Source organism: Mixophyes fleayi, chromosome 3 (assembly GCF_038048845.1).
Source record: "Mixophyes fleayi isolate aMixFle1 chromosome 3, aMixFle1.hap1, whole genome shotgun sequence".
Lineage (NCBI taxonomy): Eukaryota > Metazoa > Chordata > Amphibia > Anura > Limnodynastidae > Mixophyes > Mixophyes fleayi.
In genome coordinates, this window is record NC_134404.1 from 118597928 (window position 1) to 118618577 (window position 20650).

At 43.8% G+C, this 20650-nt stretch overlaps 1 protein-coding gene across 1 annotated transcript in view; it reads left to right on the forward strand.

Moving 5' to 3' along the window:
- The window catches only part of XXYLT1 (xyloside xylosyltransferase 1), a 178856-nt gene that overhangs the window by 26916 nt on the left and 131290 nt on the right, over positions 1-20650 (forward strand). The window contains exon 2 of the mRNA XM_075202250.1: positions 13734-13881. Coding sequence (XP_075058351.1) covers positions 13734-13881 — 148 coding nt within the window. The remainder of the gene's footprint in view (positions 1-13733; positions 13882-20650) is intronic.

The following is a 20650-nucleotide window of genomic DNA, read 5'->3' on the forward strand; positions in this document are numbered from 1 at the left end:
CGCGGCACCCTTAGAGTCTCCAAATTTTTTCAAGGCACCCCTCCAAAATAATTTTACAAAATTACAAAAAATTGTAATAAGTATTTAGGTCACGACAGAAATACTTATTTAGTTGTATGCAAAAATGCCCCTCTGCATCCAGGCACTCTGCCCCCTCTGCATCCAGGCACACTGCCCCCTCTGCATCCAGGCACACTGCCCCCTCTGCATCCAGGCACACTGCCCCCTCTGCATCCAGGCACACTGCCCCCTCTGCATCCAGGCACACTGCCCCCTCTGCATCCAGGCACACTGCCCCCTCTGCATCCAGGCACACTGCCCCCTCTGCAACCAGGCACACTGCCCCCTCTGCATCCAGGCACACTGCCCCCTCTGCATCCAGGCACACTGCCCCCTCTGCATCCAGGCACACTGCCCCCTCTGCATCCAGGCACACTGCCCCCTCTGCATCCAGGCACACTGCCCCCTCTGCATCCAGGCACACTGCCCCCTCTGCATCCAGGCACACTGCCCCCTCTGCATCCAGACACACTGCCCCCTCTGCATCCAGACACACTGCCCCCTCTGCATCCAGGCACACTGCCCCCTCTGCATCCAGGCACACTGCCCTGTCTCACGTTGCCCTCTGTGCCCTCCTCTGCCCTCTGTCCTCCTCCTCTGCCCTCTGTCCCCCTCCTCTGCCCTCTGTCCCCCTCCTCTGCCCTCTGTCCCCCTCCTCTGCCCTCTGTCCCCCTCCTCTGCCCTCTGTCCCCCTCCTCTGCCCTCTGTCCCCCTCCTCTGCCCTCTGCCCTCCTCCTCTGCCCCGCGCCAGGCGCCGGCTATAGAAAAAAAGAAAGCAAACAGAAACTTGCCAATCCGCACAGCGCTAGAACCCTGCAGCCTCCTCTCTCGCGCAGCTGTCACTGACGTCGATATTCAGTGACAGCTGCGGGAGAGAGGAGGCTGCAAGGTGCTAGCGCCGCGCGGATTGGTAAATTTCTGTTTGCTTTCTTTTTTCTAGGGCTGGCCCGCGGCACCCCTGGGAGCCGCGGCGCACACTTTGGGAACCGCCGATCTATGATTTCGATTTTGGGTGTTCCATGTGTTAAGGTATATATAAATATTACTGATCCTTTTTTTGTACAGAGATCCATTTTAGTGGTTCCCATTTACATACATATTACAAAGGGTTATTCTATTTAGTGGCAGTTTGTGCCTGGATTTGTGCGGATTCAGCTATGTTTCCGGCAAATTCCAGGAGTTGATAGAGCTAGATGTAGCGTTGGTAGCGGAGCTGAAGTTTACACTGGCTGACGAGAGGAGTTACAGTCCTTGTTAAGCATGGAGTAGGATTTTTTTCATGGTGTCTGTGGGGATTTTATAGCAGGGTTTCCTTGTGTGGAACTACGGGTACCAGCATGTATTCTACATTAAAATGCATCTGATGACCGACGTCTCTAGCACATCATGATATGTCTCTAGCACATCATGATATGTCTCTAGCACATCATGATTGACTTAAAGTATATGATACTGCAGACACATTTAACATTGTATGCATAAGATAACCGTGACTCAGAATAAGCACGTAATTGTGTTGTTTTTGTCAGACGCGTTTTAGGTCTGAGGTTGTGACGTAAAATGCGTCCAACTCTACATGAGGGCATTTGTGCCTTCCAGTTCCTACTCGGCAGAAAAGCACATCTCTAGACATTTATTGCCCAATGTGCAAATAAAAAACAAAAAACTTCAAGCACAAAAATGCCCCGATCCCAATGTCCTCTCCTAGCAGTTACAATGTAAGTGAAAAATTAGACTAAAACGAGCAGTAATGTAGCACTAAAAATGAAGTTTTATTTAATGAAAGGAGATGTTCTAAAGTGAATTGAGGTAGGCCCTCTGATGTGTCATTTAAAATTTTGTACAGTATTCCTCACACTTTTAGTTTGTATAAGGGTCCCTTGAGAATGGAGGGTAGGCACCCACCTCGATATGCCGTGGGTGGACCATCAAGACACAATAGTGAAAAAGCAAGATATTATGTAAATTTAGGTCCTAAATATCTGAATCTGTAAGAAAAAATAAAGTAATAGATAATATCTCTGTCTGCTCATTCATTCTCAGCATGCCTCCCCACAATTGTGCTTACTGTGCCTATTGTTATATGAATGTCTGTGACCTTTTCACAGTAGGGCTCTACATTCTGAGAAGGAAATTCAGGCATATTAAAGAGTCATTTGGGTAGATGAAATTAGAGCAGATTTATGGCATATACCGAGAGTGTTAAAATCGATCAGAAGATCTGCAAAGTATTAAAAAAAAGGTAAAGAGAATTGGATAATTGAAAATGACTTTACAACTAGGCTTTGCTAAAGTAGTTTGAGAAAATGAGTTGTATAAAGTTCAACCATAGCAAAATGACAATAAACATAGGTGCACACTTTAAAGCAGATTTACAATATTATTTAAAAACATCCTCTTGAAAAATATACTGCTGTTTTTGCAGTCACCATATATCATACTTGCCAACTCTCCCTGAATGTCAGGGAGACTCCCTGAAATAGGGGTGATCTCCCTCACTCCCTGAATAGTCTGACATTCTCCCTGATGCTGAGCTAGTACAAGACGCAGTTGGCTTGGCCATCTGTGGCATGATGACACTGTTCAGAAATTGTGTCCTATGTCCATGTATTGATGATTGATGCCTATGGAGGTGGCCATTTTCATGGAGACCAAGATTTAATCAAAGACCGACAGGTAAGACAACATAACTTCAGTAATGGAGACAGAAATATAAAAGACACTTCAGTCACTCGAGATGCATTAGCTGCCTTTCTTTAATACATAATTGCCTACTCTCATGGAATGTGCGGGAGACTCCCACATTTCTGAGAGACCTTCTGTGCTCCCTGGAGAGCAGGGCAACCTCCCGGTTCTCACCCCCGCAATAGATAGGTGGCGGGGCAAATATCGCATCATCTTAGCCCCACCCCCTTCTGTAATTAGCCAAAATTGTGCCAATCATTAAGGGGCGGGGCCAAATGATGTGAATCGTAAAGCCCCACCCCTGCACGCCCAACTCCCCCGAGATCTCCCTGAAGCCAATGAGGAAAGGTTGGCAAGTATGCCATATATTTCTTGTTCTGAGCCCTTATCTACTGTCCTGTTTTCAGCAGGGTGAAGACAAGTTGAAGTGAAGTGTATAGCTTAAGAAGTCACAAGACTTCAGGTCATTATTGTAGACATGGGAGCACCATGTTTTTCAGAGCACTTGTATATTGCTATTACTTTATCCTTGCAAAGTAGAGTATGCTGATAGTGTCCCTCTGTGTAACAATGGCTTACCATTTGCGGTCTCCAGCAGTCGAGTTGGGTTGCACTCCTAATCTGAGGTCTTCGCTTGCACGCAGATTTGTACAATCAGCTGAGGCTTACTGTTAGACATGAAAGATAAATATGGAAGTGCATGTGTGTGATGTCGCCAGCCTGTCAGAGGACTAAGCAGAGAGGTTTACTGCTATAACAACCACAGTACCTGCCTATAATGGGCATGTTCGGGCAGATGCTTTTTCAAGATAATTTGTTAATTTGACCACAAGAAATCTGTTCTATTGAAGTATTTGGCTCACATTGGCAGTTCACTTTTTAATTTGCTTTGGCTGATGTTAACAGATTATAGTTTATAGGGTTACAGTTATTTATACTTTTATGTTTTGCAAATATTGGCTAAAAAATAAAGTGAAAATAATGTCTCTTTACAGTCTGTTACCATGGTTCAGTAAGGGGGATGCTCCGGGTTACCATGTACGTGATTCTTGACATACTGCTTGAAATTTCTGGTATTTTTTGTTTTCCTTGTGCATAACCGTACCCTCAAGTTTTAAACAACTTGCTGTCCTGTTGGCTGAGAGACTTCAGGAATCTCGCTTGCAAAGTCACTGAATGCAAAGTTTGAGTAACTTTGTTTAGTTAGCAATAGCAGGATAGACGCTTGAGGAGAACCTCATACTTTGTTTGCCCAGACTGAAAGTTCTCCTTACAGATTAAAACCTTCCTACATTAGGAAATTTATGCAGGATCTTGAGCATGTCCATTTTATTTCAACAAATAACAGAAATGTTAAATCACAATTTCAAAAGAGGTGTTGCTCTTTCTAGTTTTAAATAAGGCACAACTTGCCTTGTGTGTGCATGTATTTGCAGGACATAATGTAAGAAAATGTCTTGCAGTTTCCAAGGTCAACTTGTACAGTATGGAAAACCAAAGAAATACATATGTGGTTACCAAAATGTTTTTTAAACTCCTTCATTTTCTGGAAGAAATGGTACATTATTAGAAATAATTGCAAGGCCACGACTGTATATATGTCTATTACATTGCTTGCTTACTTACTACTTTCTTTGGGTGCTATGAATTGTCTGTTCAGTCTCTTGCAACGTATTTAAGAAATTTGACCCCCTTCTTACAAAACTGTTTTAGATCATTGATGATTGAAGGCAATCATTTCTGTACAACGCTCTTCAGTCTCTGGGGTTGGGGTCTGGATTTTGGTTTGAATATCACCCTTTTCTTTTTCAGTTATCCAGTTGTAGATTTCCTGGAATGTTTAAAATCATTGTTCTGTTGCATGTTCCAATTTTGTCCAAGTTTCAGTTGTTGGACAGATGGACTCACATTTTGCTCTAGAATACTCTGATATAAAGGTGGACTCCATGATAGTGATGCGTTCACGTCCTGTGGCTATAAAATAACCACAAATAATAACTCTTCAACACCATGCTTGAGAGTTTGTATGGTACTAGGTGATAGTGTGCTTCGTTTTTTGCCAAAGATGGCATTGTGCTTGAAGACCAAAGTACTCCACTTTGGCCTCATCTGTCCAGAGGACATTGTCCTGGAAGTCTTGTAATTTGTTCAAATACGACTTTGCAAACCTATGTCATACTGCAATGCTATTTTTGGAGAAAAATGTCTTTCTCCTGGATACGATTCTATGAAAGCCATATGTTCAGTCTTTTTCTTATGGAGTCATGATTGTTAACATTTATCATGTTAACCAGGGTCTGTAGATCCCTGGATGGACTCTTGGGTTATTGTGAGATTTGTTGGTGCATCATATGGTCTGATCTATGGGTAAATTTGCTGGGATGCTCTCTCTTGGGAAGATGGCAACTGTTTTCAATGTTAATTTGTAAATTATTTCCTCACTGTAGAATGATGGACTTAATTCTGCTTGGAAATGTCTTGATAAATATTTTCAAACTGATGAGAAACAATTGTTTATCAGAGGTCATGAGACATCTTTTTTTTTTACTTGGTATGGTGTAAAAACAAACCCGAGTTCTCCATACTGAACTACGAACGAGTCTGGCTATATATAGAGTTTGTAGCACTTTCTGGTCATCAAATAATGAAACACACTAAACTAAATCACCTCCTTTGTTTATGTGGAAGCAGAAATTGTTTCATTTTCATACACGCTTTCTACATGTAGGCTTCTTATTTTGTTGAATCATAACACTAGATGATTAATTTCTGTTGATATGTAAAATCACATATTTAAGAGGATACTCTTCACATGACTGGATATAGAAGGATGTGTATTATGTTATGCGCATGTAGTTGCTCCAATAACGATTGTTGATTTCCAATATGTGGTTCGAAAGCACAATGTGATTTAATAGCCAAAAGTAGCAGAGTAACAATTAGAATAAAATAAGTACAGCCGTTACTTATCGCAGGCGCTCTGGATCCAGTGTACAGTCATTCAGGTCTGAAGACTCTGGTCAAGTAGACTGACTACTGGGTCCAGAGCCCCTGCTTATATAGAGTCAGTGAATACAGTAAAACAATGCAGATCATTTGGCTTGCTTCTATAGGTCCAGGCATCAGGAGGGTCCAGTGTAATGCAGGTCATAGGCCAGTTCAAACGAAAATATCCAAAGGTAGGGGGTCAACTCTCCAGGTAATGCACTCTGATTTTCCCGCCAAGAATCTAGTTTAAACTAGTCTATTAACATTACACAGACAGTATCATTTTAAACATTTATTCCCTAACATCGCTAACTAGAGTATGCAATGTGCGATCCATTCGGCTAATGAACCGGACAACTGCGGATGAATAGGGGACTAAAATCATACTAAACATGACATATTTCCTGCAATCTGAACCTTTGATTTCACTAACATGTATATAACTTATAATATTAAACGTAAACATTGCTTCATTTTGACATAAATAACTGTGTACTAATTGCAAATGTGTATGTTCGTGTGACAGCGGGCAGAGGAGGACACTGTGACAGCGGGCAGAGGAGGACACTGTGACAGCGGGGCAGAGGAGGACACTGTGACAGCGGGGCAGAGGAGGACACTGTGACAGCGGGGCAGAGGAGGTCAGTGTGACAGCGGGGCAGAGGAGGACAGTGTGACAGCAGAGGAGGACAGTGTGGCAGAGTAGGTCAGTGTGACAGCGGGGCAGAGTAGGTCAGTGTGACAGCGGGGCAGAGTAGGGGGACAGCGTGACAGCGGGCAGAGGAGGGGGACAGCGTGACAGCGGGCAGAGGAGGAGGGGGACAGCGTGACAGAGGGCAGAGGAGGAGGGGGACAGCGGGCAGAGGAGGACACTGTGACAGCGGGGCAGAGGAGGTCAGTGTGACAGCGGGGCAGAGGAGGACAGTGTGACAGCAGAGGAGGACAGTGTGGCAGAGTAGGTCAGTGTGACAGCGGGGCAGAGTAGGTCAGTGTGACAGCGGGGCAGAGTAGGGGGACAGCGTGACAGCGGGCAGAGGAGGGGGACAGCGTGACAGCGGGCAGAGGAGGAGGGGGACAGCGTGACAGGGCAGAGGAGGAGGGGGACAGCGTGACAGGGCAGAGGAGGAGGGGGACAGCGTGACAGGGCAGAGGAGGAGGGGGACAGCGGGGCAGAGGAGGAGGGGGACAGCGGGGCAGAGGAGGAGGGGGACAGCGGGGCAGAGGAGGAGGGGGACAGCGGGGCAGAGGAGGAGGGGGACAGCGGGGCAGAGGGGGACAGCGGGGCAGAGGGGGACAGCGGGGCAGAGGGGGAGGGGGACAGCGGGGCAGAGGAGGGGGACAGCAGGGCAGAGGAGGGGGACAGCGGGGCAGAGGAGGGGGACAGCGGGGCAGAGCAGGTCAGGTCAGTGTGACAGCGGGGCAGAGGAGGACAGTGTGACAGCAGAGGAGGGGGACAGCGTGACAGCAGAGGAGGGGGACAGCGTGACAGCGGGGCAGAGGAGGGGTCAGGCGTGACAGCAGGGCAGAGGAGGGGGACAGCGTGACAGCAGGGCAGAGGAGGGGGACAGCGTGACAGAGGGCAGAGGAGGGGGACAGCGTGACAGAGGGCAGAGGAGGGGGACAGCGTGGCGCAGAGGAGGGGGACAGTGGCGCAGAGGAGGGGGACAGCGGGACAGAGGAGGGGGACAGCGTGAGAGAGGGCAGAGGAGGAGGACAACGTGGCAGAGGAGGGGGACAGCGTGACAGAGGGCAGAGGAGGGGGACAGCTTGACAGAGGGCAGAGGAGGGGGACAGCGTGACAGAGAGGGCAGTGTGCCTGGATGCAGAGGGGCATTTTTGCATACAACTAAATAAGTATTTTTGTAGTGACCTAAATACTTATTACATTTTTTTTACCCAACTACTTCTAAAACAGGACTGCTCAGTAATTATTTTGGAGGGGTGCCTTGAAAAAATTTGGAGACTCTAAGGGTGCCGCGAACTGCAAAAGTTTGGGAACCACTGGTCCAGACAATATATCTACGAAGTGTCCATATAGAACACCGCAAAGGTCTTCATATACCAGTGTGTCAAATATCAGTATTTAATCAACGTAGTAACAACTGAAATATATTGCAGTAAGATGGTGTGCGTACCAGATAGAAATATAAAAACCGCTTATCTGTATCGTGGCTCCTAGGTCATCCCGACATATGATGCTCCATCATATGATGCTCCATCATGTCTCCCTCGGCCGCAGTAATAAGGGAATATAAATAGTATGTTCTCTGTCCAGAACCGAACTGGGAGCCTGCAGCACCTGCTGTGTTATGATTGGAGTGTACACGTCATGCCCGTGCACAAACCCGAATATCCCCAGCGTTCTCATCCCTTCCAGCTGATGCGCGTTCCCGCTGCCAAGAGAAATTCAGGGCCCCGGTACAACAAATTCATGGGGCCCCCCTTATAGTTGAGTAAGCAAAAAATTTTGCGCCGCCTGTAGGCGTCGCAAAATTTTTCAGGAGTGTGGTAACACAATTTGGGGCGTGGCTATGCGCAATTGGGGCGTGGCTAGCGCATCAAAATCACTAGGTCCTGAATTCACCGGACCGTGACATTTGTGCAAGCACTCCTGACTTTCAGGACTAGAAGAAAAGTAGGATGGTAGCGCAAAACTGGGATCAGCACAATGATTTAATTCACACATGTAAATTCAATACAAATAATTGTAAATGCTTCATTGTACACTGATAAAAACTATTAAATGGAGACTGCACAACAGGTCAAAACAGAGGACTCAGTAGAAATCGCAGCATTAATGAGGGTTATTGGAATATAAAATGCCACAATGTCAAATCCCTCCAGATGAGGGGGAACCACATAGGGTAAATATGAAAATAACAGTAGCGACAGAATAGTTTACAGATTCCTTCACATCGCTGTGTATATATGTGTGGTCGCTACAAGCAAATCCATACATATACATCAGAAAGTCTGAGCAGGCATCAGAGTCTAAATTTCAGTGAACGTAGCATAAAGTGCCAACATACAGATGGACTTAATGTCTCCCATTCCAGGTACGTCCCAATTTATAGTCCGTCTGGATCCTAAGAAACTATGAGAAATGGATACACGGTACTGACCGCCCTTGAAGGGCTTCCAAATTGTTTCTCACAAGTGTATACGTATGCTTACTCTGCTTGGAGTTTTATACGAGAGTGTTACACATCTCAGCCGGCATAAATAAATGAATACTTATGTGCAAACGTGTCTCACCAGCCTCCGAGCGGGCTCTATTCACTCCGCTCCCGACAGTGAATTCTCGTGAGTAAGCATAAATATCTTCACTGATCCAGGACAATCGGCTAATGAAAAAGGTAAAAGTTATCAGACCTGTGTGTAGGGCTCAATGTCCTCCGCTCGCGGCAAAGGATTTGGACCCACAGTCACTCTCACCGGAAATAGTTAGTCCTACCCCGGGGTATATAAAGTAGATAATGTCCAAAACTCCAAATATCCAGTGTGTACTGATTGTGCTGCCTGACGCGTTTCTCGGCATGCAACTGCCGTTTCATCAGAGGCAAAGGTCATCTAGCACCCTTGTGTAGTATAGGAAGAATGCAGTGTGTACAGAAAGAGTTCAGTCTTGGCCTGCGCCTACTGGGCTCACCAAACACTCACCAAACATTGGCATTGTCCCTACTAGAGTCACAACATTTCACACACTATGCTGCTCTGTCCTACCTGTTCTTCTCACTTTTACCACATGTGGCTGCTGGTTTCTTTAGTTGCGGCTTGTCCGGATCCTGGAATGTTGGAGGACCTATTTGGGAAAAAAAAATGGCTACATTTAGAAAATTACAGCCAGCCCCACCGTTAAATCAATAGCATCCATGATTAATAATTAGGCCTTCCTCCAGCCCCAACATTAAAATAGTATTCCCATTACCCCGCAAACAAAATAGCAACCATTAATTAGCCATCTACTTCACACACACTACATTGCCAAAAGCTCCGTGCCATCACACACACATTACTGTGCCCCTTTATCATCACCATGCTATGCCCCCTTATGATCACATTGCACCCTCTATGCTGCCTTTGCCCCCTCCTTTCATCATCCCCCTGTGCCATGCTGCTTTTGTCCCTCTTTTATTTAACCCCCTGTGCCATGCTGCTTTTGTCCCTCTTTTCTTTAACCCCCTGTGCCATGCTGCTTTTGTCCCTCCTTTCTTTAACCCCCCCGTGCCATGCTGCTTTTGTCCCTCTTTTCTTTATCCCCCTGTGCCATGCTGCCTTTGTCCCCCTTTCTTTAACCCCCTGTGCCATGCTGCCTTTGTTCCCCTTTCTTTAACCCCCTGTGCCATGCTGCCTTTGTCCCCCTTTCTTTAACCCCCAGTGCCATGCTGCCTTTGTCCCCCTTTCTTTAACCCCCTGTGCCATGCTGCCTCTGTCCCCCTTTCTTTCACCCCCTGTGCCATGCTGCCTCTGTCCCTCTTTTCTATAACCCCCTGTGCCATGCTGCCTCTGTCCCTCTTTTCTATAACCCCCTGTGCCATGCTGCTTTTGTCCCTCTTTTCTATAACCCCCTGTGCCATGCTGCTTTTGTCCCTCTTTTCTTTAACCCCCTGTGCGCCTCTGCGTTTTGCCTTCCTTTCTTTAACCCCCTGTGCCATGCTGCTTTTGTCCCTTTTTTTCTTTATCCCCCCATGCCATGCTGCTTTTGTCCCTCTTTTCTTTATCCCCCTGTGCCATGCTGCCTTTGCCCCCTTTCTTTAACCCCCTGTGCCATGCTGCCTCTGTCCCCCTTTCTTTAACCCCCTGTGCCATGCTGCCTCGGTCCCCCTTTCTTTAACCCCCCTGTGCCATGCTGCCACGGTCCCCCTTTCTTTAACCCCCCTGTGCCATGCTGCCACGGTCCCCCTTTCTTTAACCCCCCTGTGCCATGCTGCCTTTGTCCCCCTTTCTTTAACCCCCTGTGCCATGCTGCCGCTGCCCCCCTTTCTTTAACCCCCCCTGTGCCATGCTGCTTTTCTCCCTCTTTTCTTTATCCCCCTGTGCTATGCTGCCTTTGTCCCCCTTTCTTTAACCCCATGTGCCATGCTGCCTCTGCCCCCCTTTCTTTAACCCCCCTGTGCCATGCTGCTTTTCTCCCTCTTTTCTTTATCCCCCTGTGCCATGCTGCTTTTCTCCCTCTTTTCTTTATCCCCCTGTGCTATGCTGCCTTTGTCCCCCTTTCTTTAACCCCCTGTGCCATGCTGCCTCGGTCCCCCTTTCTTTAACCCCCCTGTGCCATGCTGCCTCGGCCCCTTTCTTTAACCCCCCTGTGCCTTGCTGCCTCGGTCCCCCTTTCTTTAACCCCCCTGTGCCATGCTGCTTTTCTCCATCTTTTCTTTATCCCCCTGTGCCATGCTGCCTTTGTCCCCCTTTCTTTAATCCCCCGTGCCATGCTGCCTCTGTCCCCCTTTCTTTAACCCCCCTGTGCCATGCTGCTTTTGTCCCTCTTTTCTTTAACCCCCCTGTGCCATGCTGCCTTTGTCCCCCTTTCTTTAACCCCGTGTGCCATGCTGCCTTTGTCCCCCTTTATTTCACCCCCTGTGCCATGCTGCTTTTGTCCCTCTTTTCTATAACCTCCTGTGCCATGCTGCTTTTGTCCCTCCTTTCTTTAACCCCCCCGTGCCATGCTGCTTTTGTCCCTCTTTTCTTTATCCCCCTGTGCCATGCTGCCTTTGTCCCCGTTTCTTTAACCCCCTGTGCCATGCTGCCTTTGTCCCCCTTTCATTAACCCTGTGCCATGCTGCTTTTGTCCCTTTTTTTTTTTAATCCCCCTGTGCCATGCTGCTTTTGTCCCTCTTTTCTTTAACCCCCCTGTGCCATGCTGCTTTTGTCCCTCTTTTCTTTAACCCCTCTGTGCCATGCTGCTTTTGTCCCTCTTTTCTTTAACCCCTCTGTGCCAATCCGGCCCCCCCCATTTTTTAACTCCTCTGTGTCCCCACACCCTGCTTTTCTCCCTTCACTTACATTTTCCTCTCTCTTCTTTCTTGGTCTTCTCTGCTGCTCTGTGCTCCATTGCTCCAGACTGACAGAATGCTGGGCGTGACATGATGACGTCACACCCGGCATTCAGCCTGAATGGAGCACAGAGCAGCAGAGAGGAGGGACGCCGGCGCCGCGATCACGTGAGTATGTTTTTTTTCAAATACCCTGCTCCCCCCACCAAGAACCGAGCCCCCCCCCCCCCCTGCCGCAAAAAAATAATGTAGTTTAAAAAATTAGTACACGCCCCCCCCCCCTCTCGGCGCCCCTGTATATGTGTGTATGTATATATATGTATGTATATGAATGTGTGTGTATGTATATGTGTGTGTGATATATATATATATATATATATATATATATATATATATATATATATATATATATATATATATATATACAAATTCTTTTAGTAAAGTGCTAGACACACCCACATTAGCTTGGCCACACCCACTTGACAAATGCCACTCCCACTTAGATGGGGGGCGCCGGTGCTCTGTCTCGCCCAGGGCACCAAAATGTCTAGTTACGGCACTGAGAGAGCACTTAGTTCTGTAATGTGGAATATGGTTTGTTGTCACACCCAAAATAGTGACCGTTACATTTCATTTTATGGAACATCTAATAAATCCTGTTTTTATAAAGAAGTTTAGCTTCATCTCTTATGTGAATATGCTCTTCCTGAAATTCCAACTTTTATAAAGCGCTAGTAAACCTACAAAGTGATTTTTGATACTGTAGAAGGGTGTACTGTACTGTCATATGTCTGTTTACATTGAGCTTTTGGACCAGGCAATGAATAAGTAGCCTTTTATCACGTTCACATGTATAAAATTTTGATTTTACAGTGTTGCTTTTTTTGTTCTTCTTTAGTATTTTGGAATATTGTGAAATACTGTGCAGTTTACATTCATAATGTGATGTGCACTGTGTCGTTATCCAGTCTGATGCATCATTCCAGAACAACTCACATTTAAAGGGAAACTAGCTATGAGCTAACATACATATATATATATCTGTGCTGTATAAAGCACACATTTGTAACATTCATATCCTATATACAGAGTGATTTGCGGATAAAGATCGCTACTACAAATGCTCTATAAAACTATTGGACATTATGGGGCTGATGAAGAGTAGAACGTATCTTGTATAATATCGCTTTGCATATCCCCAGAAAGACGTTAGACAGACCAAAGCTTATTTGTTGCTCTGGGTTACTAAACATTTACACTTTGTTGATAACCAGTCCTATTGTATGTTAGACCCCCTACGTTTAGTATATTAAAATATATTCTATAAACAATTATGCAATGCATATATAAACTGATTGTCATCTCTTAAAGAATATCTTCACAACAAGCATTGGAAACCAATGCCTGGTAAAACCTTTTTTTTCTTGTCTTCGTTTTTTAACAGAGCATTAAAAGCACATTCTTAAAGCCTCCCTGCATTGAACTTGATATGAAATGAGTGCTGGTCATAGTGTGCATACAGATCTATTCACTTACTTTATTTTTTGAACTGTCAGCATTAACGTGCGTTTAACAAGCTTTAAGAAAGAGCGTTAAACTCATTCTAGTAATACCCAGGTGTACAAGGACTTTATTTTAATATTAGTGGCCGCCACGGAGTGCATGTGGTGGCCACTAATATTAAAATAAAGTCCTCTAAATGAACATAGGATAGGGTAAAAAATAATTAATGATGGCGATCCCCTGTTAATATTCATGTGTGTCTTTTATTTCATTTTATGGTTATCATTGTAATTGAGCCATCAGCATCACCATCATTGTCAGCCCCTGGACTGCTTGTCCATCTTGCTGACTGCCCAATGAGGTGAGGAGAGCTATTAGCATCTCAAGTCCTATAGTTGTCTGCCATGTTAATAGGTTACTAATAAGGAAACGTTGCTCATGTTTGATTTGTGTCTGGTTATAGAAAATGAAGTGTTCTCTCATACATGTTTACTCTCTGCACTGCAGGTTATTTTCCATGATGTCAGTGCCCTGACAGATAAGTTGTTCCCGATAGTAGAAGCCATGCAGAAGCTCTTCAGTGCCGGCACTGGAACCTACTATAGTGACTCCATCTTTTTCCTATCTGTTGCTCTACATCGCATAATGCCAAAAGGTAACTCTGTTTGCACATACAGCCCTACCCAGTGTAAAGAACCACTAAACCTAAGGATCAAATTGCTTTTTTTATTTTTTTATTTTTTATTATAAAAGAGCTGATATTAACTTTCCAAATTCGGTAGAAGTAAACATATTGTGAGCTTAAGAAACTGAGTATATTTACAGATTTTTATCATAGGGAAAGTATTTATACATATATCAGACCAGTAAAGGGCTTTGCAGTCTGTATTTCTAACCTTAAAATGAATAATAACAAATGACATTTGCTTTCGTTGAGATGAAAAAAAGGTTCCAGACCATGTGAAATGCTTATTCCTGTCGTAGTATAGTAACCTTTACACATACATTAGTGACTATTGTTTTCATCCTCTCTGTTAGGTTACATTTTTTTTTTAAAGCTCAGCACTGTGCCTTTCTGGCTACAAAGGTAAAATCCCTAATTATGAAAGGCTAAAATTTGAAACTAGTACAGTCAGGGGCTGGCTGGTAGACTTTAGCCCGGGGAGCAAGCAAATCGCACTGGCTCATAAGTTGCAGCCCATCCTTAAAGGGTGGTTTTTGGTGCAATATATATTTATGACTATAAAAAGAGCCTATTTTAGTGTTGCTTAATCCAGCAATACTTTATTATAAATGATAAATTTGAAATAATGAAAACAAATAATGCAACAAAAAACAAACCTCACTTTATATTGCATTTTATTTTATATGTTCCTTCTCCCTACAGCACTTTATGTATTTTTACACATACCTGGCTGATTATAATGGGTATAAATCATATAGCAATAGGTTTTATAATAATATTCTATTACAGTACTGAACATAGGGGCTGATTTATCAAAATGCAAAACGCCCTGTTGCTAAACTGCAGATTTGGAGATGTTGCCTTTAGCAACCAATCAGATTCTAGTTGTCATTTTGTAGAATGTACTAAATAAATGATAACTAGAATCTGATTGGTTGCTGTAGGCAACATCTCCACTTTTTCAAACCCGCAGTTTAGTAAATATACCCACTAATGTTTTTGCCAACAAAAGGGCTTGTTTTTTGCTTCACACTATATGCGAATAGGGTTATTTGTTTTAGGGTTAACCTAAACAAATATGAAGGATGCTACTGGGAGGAGTAGCAGAGCACTAGGTGTCAATCTGACACTCTGGCCCAGAATTTTATTAAAGCTCTGGGGGTACTTTAGACAGGGGGGAACCTATGATGTAACATGGTTATCATTTTAGACACATACACAGGCAATACTGTGTGCGCTACTGTTGGGTGCATGCAGCTCTGCCTTCACGGGTAAGTGTGAAGCAAGACATACCTCCCAAACTGTCTTGCTCTCTCCTACCTGCTCTTGTCAATTTCACCACCTGTGGCTGCTGGTGTTTTTAGATTAGTAGCTGCTTGTCTGGATCCTGGAATGTTGGGGGACCTATTTGCAAAAAAAAAATGGATACATAAAATTTAAAAAACTCCAAGCAGCCCGATGTTAAATCAAAATAGCACCCACATTTTATAATTTTCCTCCCTCCAGCCCCAACATTAAATTAATAGCATACACATTTAATAAATAGACCTATTTCCCTCCCTACAAACAGCCCCAGCAATAATTTAAATAGCATTTCCGTTTAACAAATATAACCATTTCCCACAACAATCTACTGTAATCTACAATATACTGACCCCTACACACACACACACACACACACTACACTCCTATACTGGTCCCTCTCACACACACACTACACTCCTATACTGGTCGCACGCACGCACACACACAATACGTTCATATCCTGGGAAACACATACACACATTCCATTCATATATTGGCCACACACACACACAATACATTCATATATTGGCCACACACACACACACACACACACACAATACATTCATATATTGGCCACACACACACACACTACATTCATATACTGGTCCACACGCACACAATGCATTCATATACTGGCCTCCACACATACACACCATAAAGTCAATACACTGGCCCCCCCACACACACACACACCATACAATCATATACTGCCCCCCCACACACACACACACCATACAGTCATATACTGGCCCCCACACACATTATATTAATATACTACTACCATACCCCCCCAGACTTACCTGGTTCAATTCATACGTGCTGTCCGTTTCATCACTGTTTCACACTTGTCATGTGGTGCGCATCCCATGTGACACAAATAGAGGCGCGTGCACACATAGTGGGAGGGAGGGGGGGGCGGATCGTTATGATCCACGGCTGATTGAAGAAGGTGGCTGGGGGAGGGACCAGCCACTAAGTACAGACTATAGGGATCGGGCCTTGCAAAATAATCTTGTGTGGCCTAAACCAATGTTCATGAGTGTCTCATACAAAGGATATTTCTAACTCCTCTAGAAGCTGATTCTGGTGAACATGGATTCAGCCTACAGATTCTCTCTCTCAAATGCGTGTAGGTAACAGATGCACTAAATACATGTCATAGGAAAAGTACTGGAAGATACCATTTTGGTTACTTAATGGCATTTTCCAGCATGATGTGTTTTAGCAAAACCAAAGATTTATATCTCATATATGCATGTTGACATGCCACGAAATAGTCTATATAATATCTGACCTAAGTATCAACATACCTGTCTGTAAACTGCAGGTTATGAACACTGTGAACATATGTTATCCACAAATGTTGTCAAGATGATAGTTTTGGTCTAATAAATAACAAAATATGCAAAAAACTAATTTTTGGACAGCTGTTTTGGTTAGTTGACTGATTCTTAAGTTTTTTGGTGCGCTGAATCCAAAAATGATGGCCGTTTTGTCCTGGGACGTCAGGTTTTCGAACAAACGGGTGGTCATCGTTTAAAAAAAATCTCTTAACGCAAATATTTTATTTACATGAAAAATATTAACTCATTTGCACGGGTGACGACAAAATTAACACCACACTCAAGTAGATTGCTTGTGAAATCGTCTTTTTTTAAACTCTAAACTTCTTTTTGAGCTTTTCTTCTTTTTAGGTGGCTTCAGGAATATCCCTGTACAGCATCCAGCAGTAGTCAGCCATCATCGTAACACTCCATTTCCCTTGATACCTTCTTTCCATTTCTTTTATATCTTAATGGAAACGTTCTCCCTGCTCTTCACTCACTGCTCCCAAATTTTCAGGAAAATAGTCAAGGGGGTAAATGTATTAATGTCCGGATTCTTCAACTCCGGCGTGTTCAGCATCTTCGGCTATTAAATTTAAAGCGGCGCTGCATTGTAAAGGGAAACTTCCCTTTACAAGGCAGCGCCGCTTTAAATTTAATCGCCGAAGACACTGAACACGCCGGAGTTGAAGAATCCGGACATTAATACATTTACCCCCAGGTGTGAGTTGAGAAAATGGACTTTTAAGCTCATGGAGCAACCAAGCTTGTGGAACGCTTTCAAAATTGTTTCCACCATTTCCTTGTAATTTGGGTCCTTTTGGTTTCCCAAAAAGTTTTTTATGACCACAGTAAAGGCAACCCACGCTTCTTTTTTAGGCCAATTTTTTTGCTTCCAGTGATTTTGTCGGTCTCTACTGTCCCATAAACATAGAAAACAAGGGTATTTGGTGTACCCAGCCTGTTGTCCCAGCAGCATACACAATACTTTTAAATCCCCACATACCAACCAGTTTTGGTTTTGATAACCCACTTTCTTAAGTACCAACTCCAAGTTCTCATAAGTCTCCTTCAAGTACACCGAATGAGCAACAGGAATGGACGCATAATGGCCACATTATGAAGTAAAACTGCTTTTAAGCTTCTTTTGGAAGAGTCAATGAAAAGCCTCCATTCAGAAGAATCATACTGAATGTGGAACTGTGCCATCAACCCCTCTAAATCAGAGCAAAACACCAAATTTCCCTCATGAAAAAAGTAAGACAGAAAGTCTTTTTCCCGATGTCTGTACCATGCAAAAGGTGTACCTTCCATCAACAAATTTTTGCTTTTAATTCTAGAACCAAGTAATTCAGCAGATTGCTTAGGTAGATCTAGGTCTCTCGCCAAATCATTGAGTTCCTCTTGCGAGAAAAGTTTTGGTTTGTCAACTTCAACATCTGAAGAACTTGATCCATCTTCAGTCAGGCTGAGGTACAGTTCCATTCTCGTCAGGCCAATTGACTTCATCCAGGTTTGTAGGAGGGTCGGGGACAGGCACGTCTGGACCCTGGGGAATGGGACGAATAGCAGAAGGAAGATTGGTATAAGTGATGGTGCACTTCCACTTTGAATTGTACCTCTTCACATCACAGGAACAGAAATAACAATCATCACTATGATTCTTTTGCTCACGCCACATCATAGGAATTCCAAATCGAAAAGCTTTTATCTTGCCTTTTGACCAATTACGAAGATCTTCGACGCACTGCTTACATACTTTATGAGGAGCCCAAACTTTATCTTGGTCACCAAGTTTTAATTTAAAATAAACAAAATAAACTTTCTTAACAAAATCCGTAATATTCAGCTGCTGCTTTTTCACCATGAACTCTCCACATATGAAACTGAAGCTGTCAGGCGAATTTACACACTTTCTTGGAGGCATTGCACTAATTTTGAACCACACAGACAACAGCAGGATGATGACTGAAATGAAATACAAGATTGTGGAGGAATCAGAGAACAAGTTAATGCATGAAAGAACATGTCCGGGCAGGCCCTAGAAAGCACACTCAACAATGCAGTGATCACCCTCAGGACCAATAAACATGTATTTTCATGTTTTTGGGAGCATTGGCAGTGAAAATTATTTTGTTTTTCCATGTTCAGTTTTTTTTTCCCAAGTATGATGAATTTGAAATTTAGCGATTTCCAGCTACCTGTTTGACCAAGGCACATTTCGATTGTGAAAAAACCTGACGTCCCTGGAAAAAACGGTGGTCATTTTCGAATTCAGCGCACCAAAAAACATAAGAATCAGATAAAATTATGAAAACAGCTTTTTGGTTGCAGACCGGTGTAATTTATCGTTTGTAAGGATTTTGGTTAGTGGACAAAGTTGCACTTGTTAGTCATTCACTGTAATATATAGGGACTAGGAATACACACTGATTAGTTTTTTTTTAACTGTTTTTTATTAAATATAATACCCCATTTGTAAAGATTTACAGAAGAAAAGGGGAGGGTGTCTAGTTCACAATATCTCAAATATATTTGCAAAAATGCATATGTAGTAGTTATTTTAGCAAAGTTATACATTTTTGATTACGGTTCAGACAGAGCCTGATTTAGTTCTCCACTGCAAGATGAATTTGCCAAGTCTTTTTTTCCAACATCAATAATAGTTGGTGCAAAGGGAGGGGAACAAGCTAGAGAAGGGGTTGTTTTTATATGACTGCTGGAGTGAAATGATAGATCTGGAAAATCTGGATTGGATGTATTATAATGATTAGTTTAAATATTACTGTTATAAGAAAGTTAAGCTAGATGCTTCTTCTGGGGTGCTGTCTTAGGTGCCATGTTTATGCCATATTTAGGTCTGCCAGTTCTGAGTTTGACCCTGATTGGCTGCAGTGATGACCCATGTCTCCACTGGTAAGGACCCACTGGAAATTCCACAGATTATATCTTGGCTATTTTGTAGATGCTCCTATGAAGCAGTTATCAGCAGCAATAATATCAACGTTTCCTTGTGTCCCTGTGTGCGACTCCCTTGTTTTTTATTTATGAGACTGTTTATTGAGATTTGTTTTGGATTTAGATGAACTGGGGAAGGGGTTCAGAAGTGATAAAAGATTCGAGGAAATATATGTATGGAACTACAAGTACATATGTAAATATGTATATGTTAACAGTACAGTAGTAAACACAAAATTATCCCCCTATCTTCCTGGAGTGTGTAATTCTTCAAATTGTTTGCTAGGTTAAGTTGAGGGGGACTAGCAGTAGGGACTAAAATAGAGCAGGCCAAGGATTGAGGCAGGGGCCCTGACCAGCGCATGTTAGGACGTAGAGGCCATAGTGGCAGGGAGACTCTAAAGTAAGTGGATAAAGGAGCAAAGGTACAAAAGAAAAGGTTCAATGGATTTATAGGCTGGTGTACTGCCAGGGAGTTTCCCAAAAGTTAGAGTAAATTAAATGGAACTTGTAGCCCCTGGCCCTTTAGATTGGGCTGGCAATGTGAAGGGCTCTTACACTCTTTTAGGAGGGGTTCACCCCTTCGGCTCCTGATGTGAAGAACTTAAAATCTATTTTCTAATTTAAGATTTGGGTCCAATCAGGTCGAACTCGCCATGCAATCCAGTTGGGCCCATTGTTAAGCGTGCACTAATGTTTAAGAGGGGGTGGGGGAGATTGCCCCTTCTGCTTCACTTACCTTAGGTCAGGCTGCCAGTGTGCCTTAAGCTGGGTACACACTACACAGTTTTCATCCAATAATCGGCTAAATCAGCCGACATACGACCTCTCGTTCAAAAGTCGGGTCAGTGTGTGCAGTGACACGATGGTCGAAAGTCTGCCCAAATGGGCGATTGTCGCCTCATTTGGTTGGTCGTACCGTTTAATATTTTCGTTCCAATCTCGTTTCCGTTGTGTAGTGTGTATAAACTTCCGACTGATCCACAACAGTGAGTATAAAATTACAGTCATTGCTCACGACAACATGGCTGTAAAAAGTCGCTAAAGGGACGTCCGCTCTTCCCTTTATCGTCCTAAACAAGGCTAGTGTGTATGCAGTCCATGGACCGAGCGATCGGACCATCGATCGCATGTAAAATCGCTCGGCATAA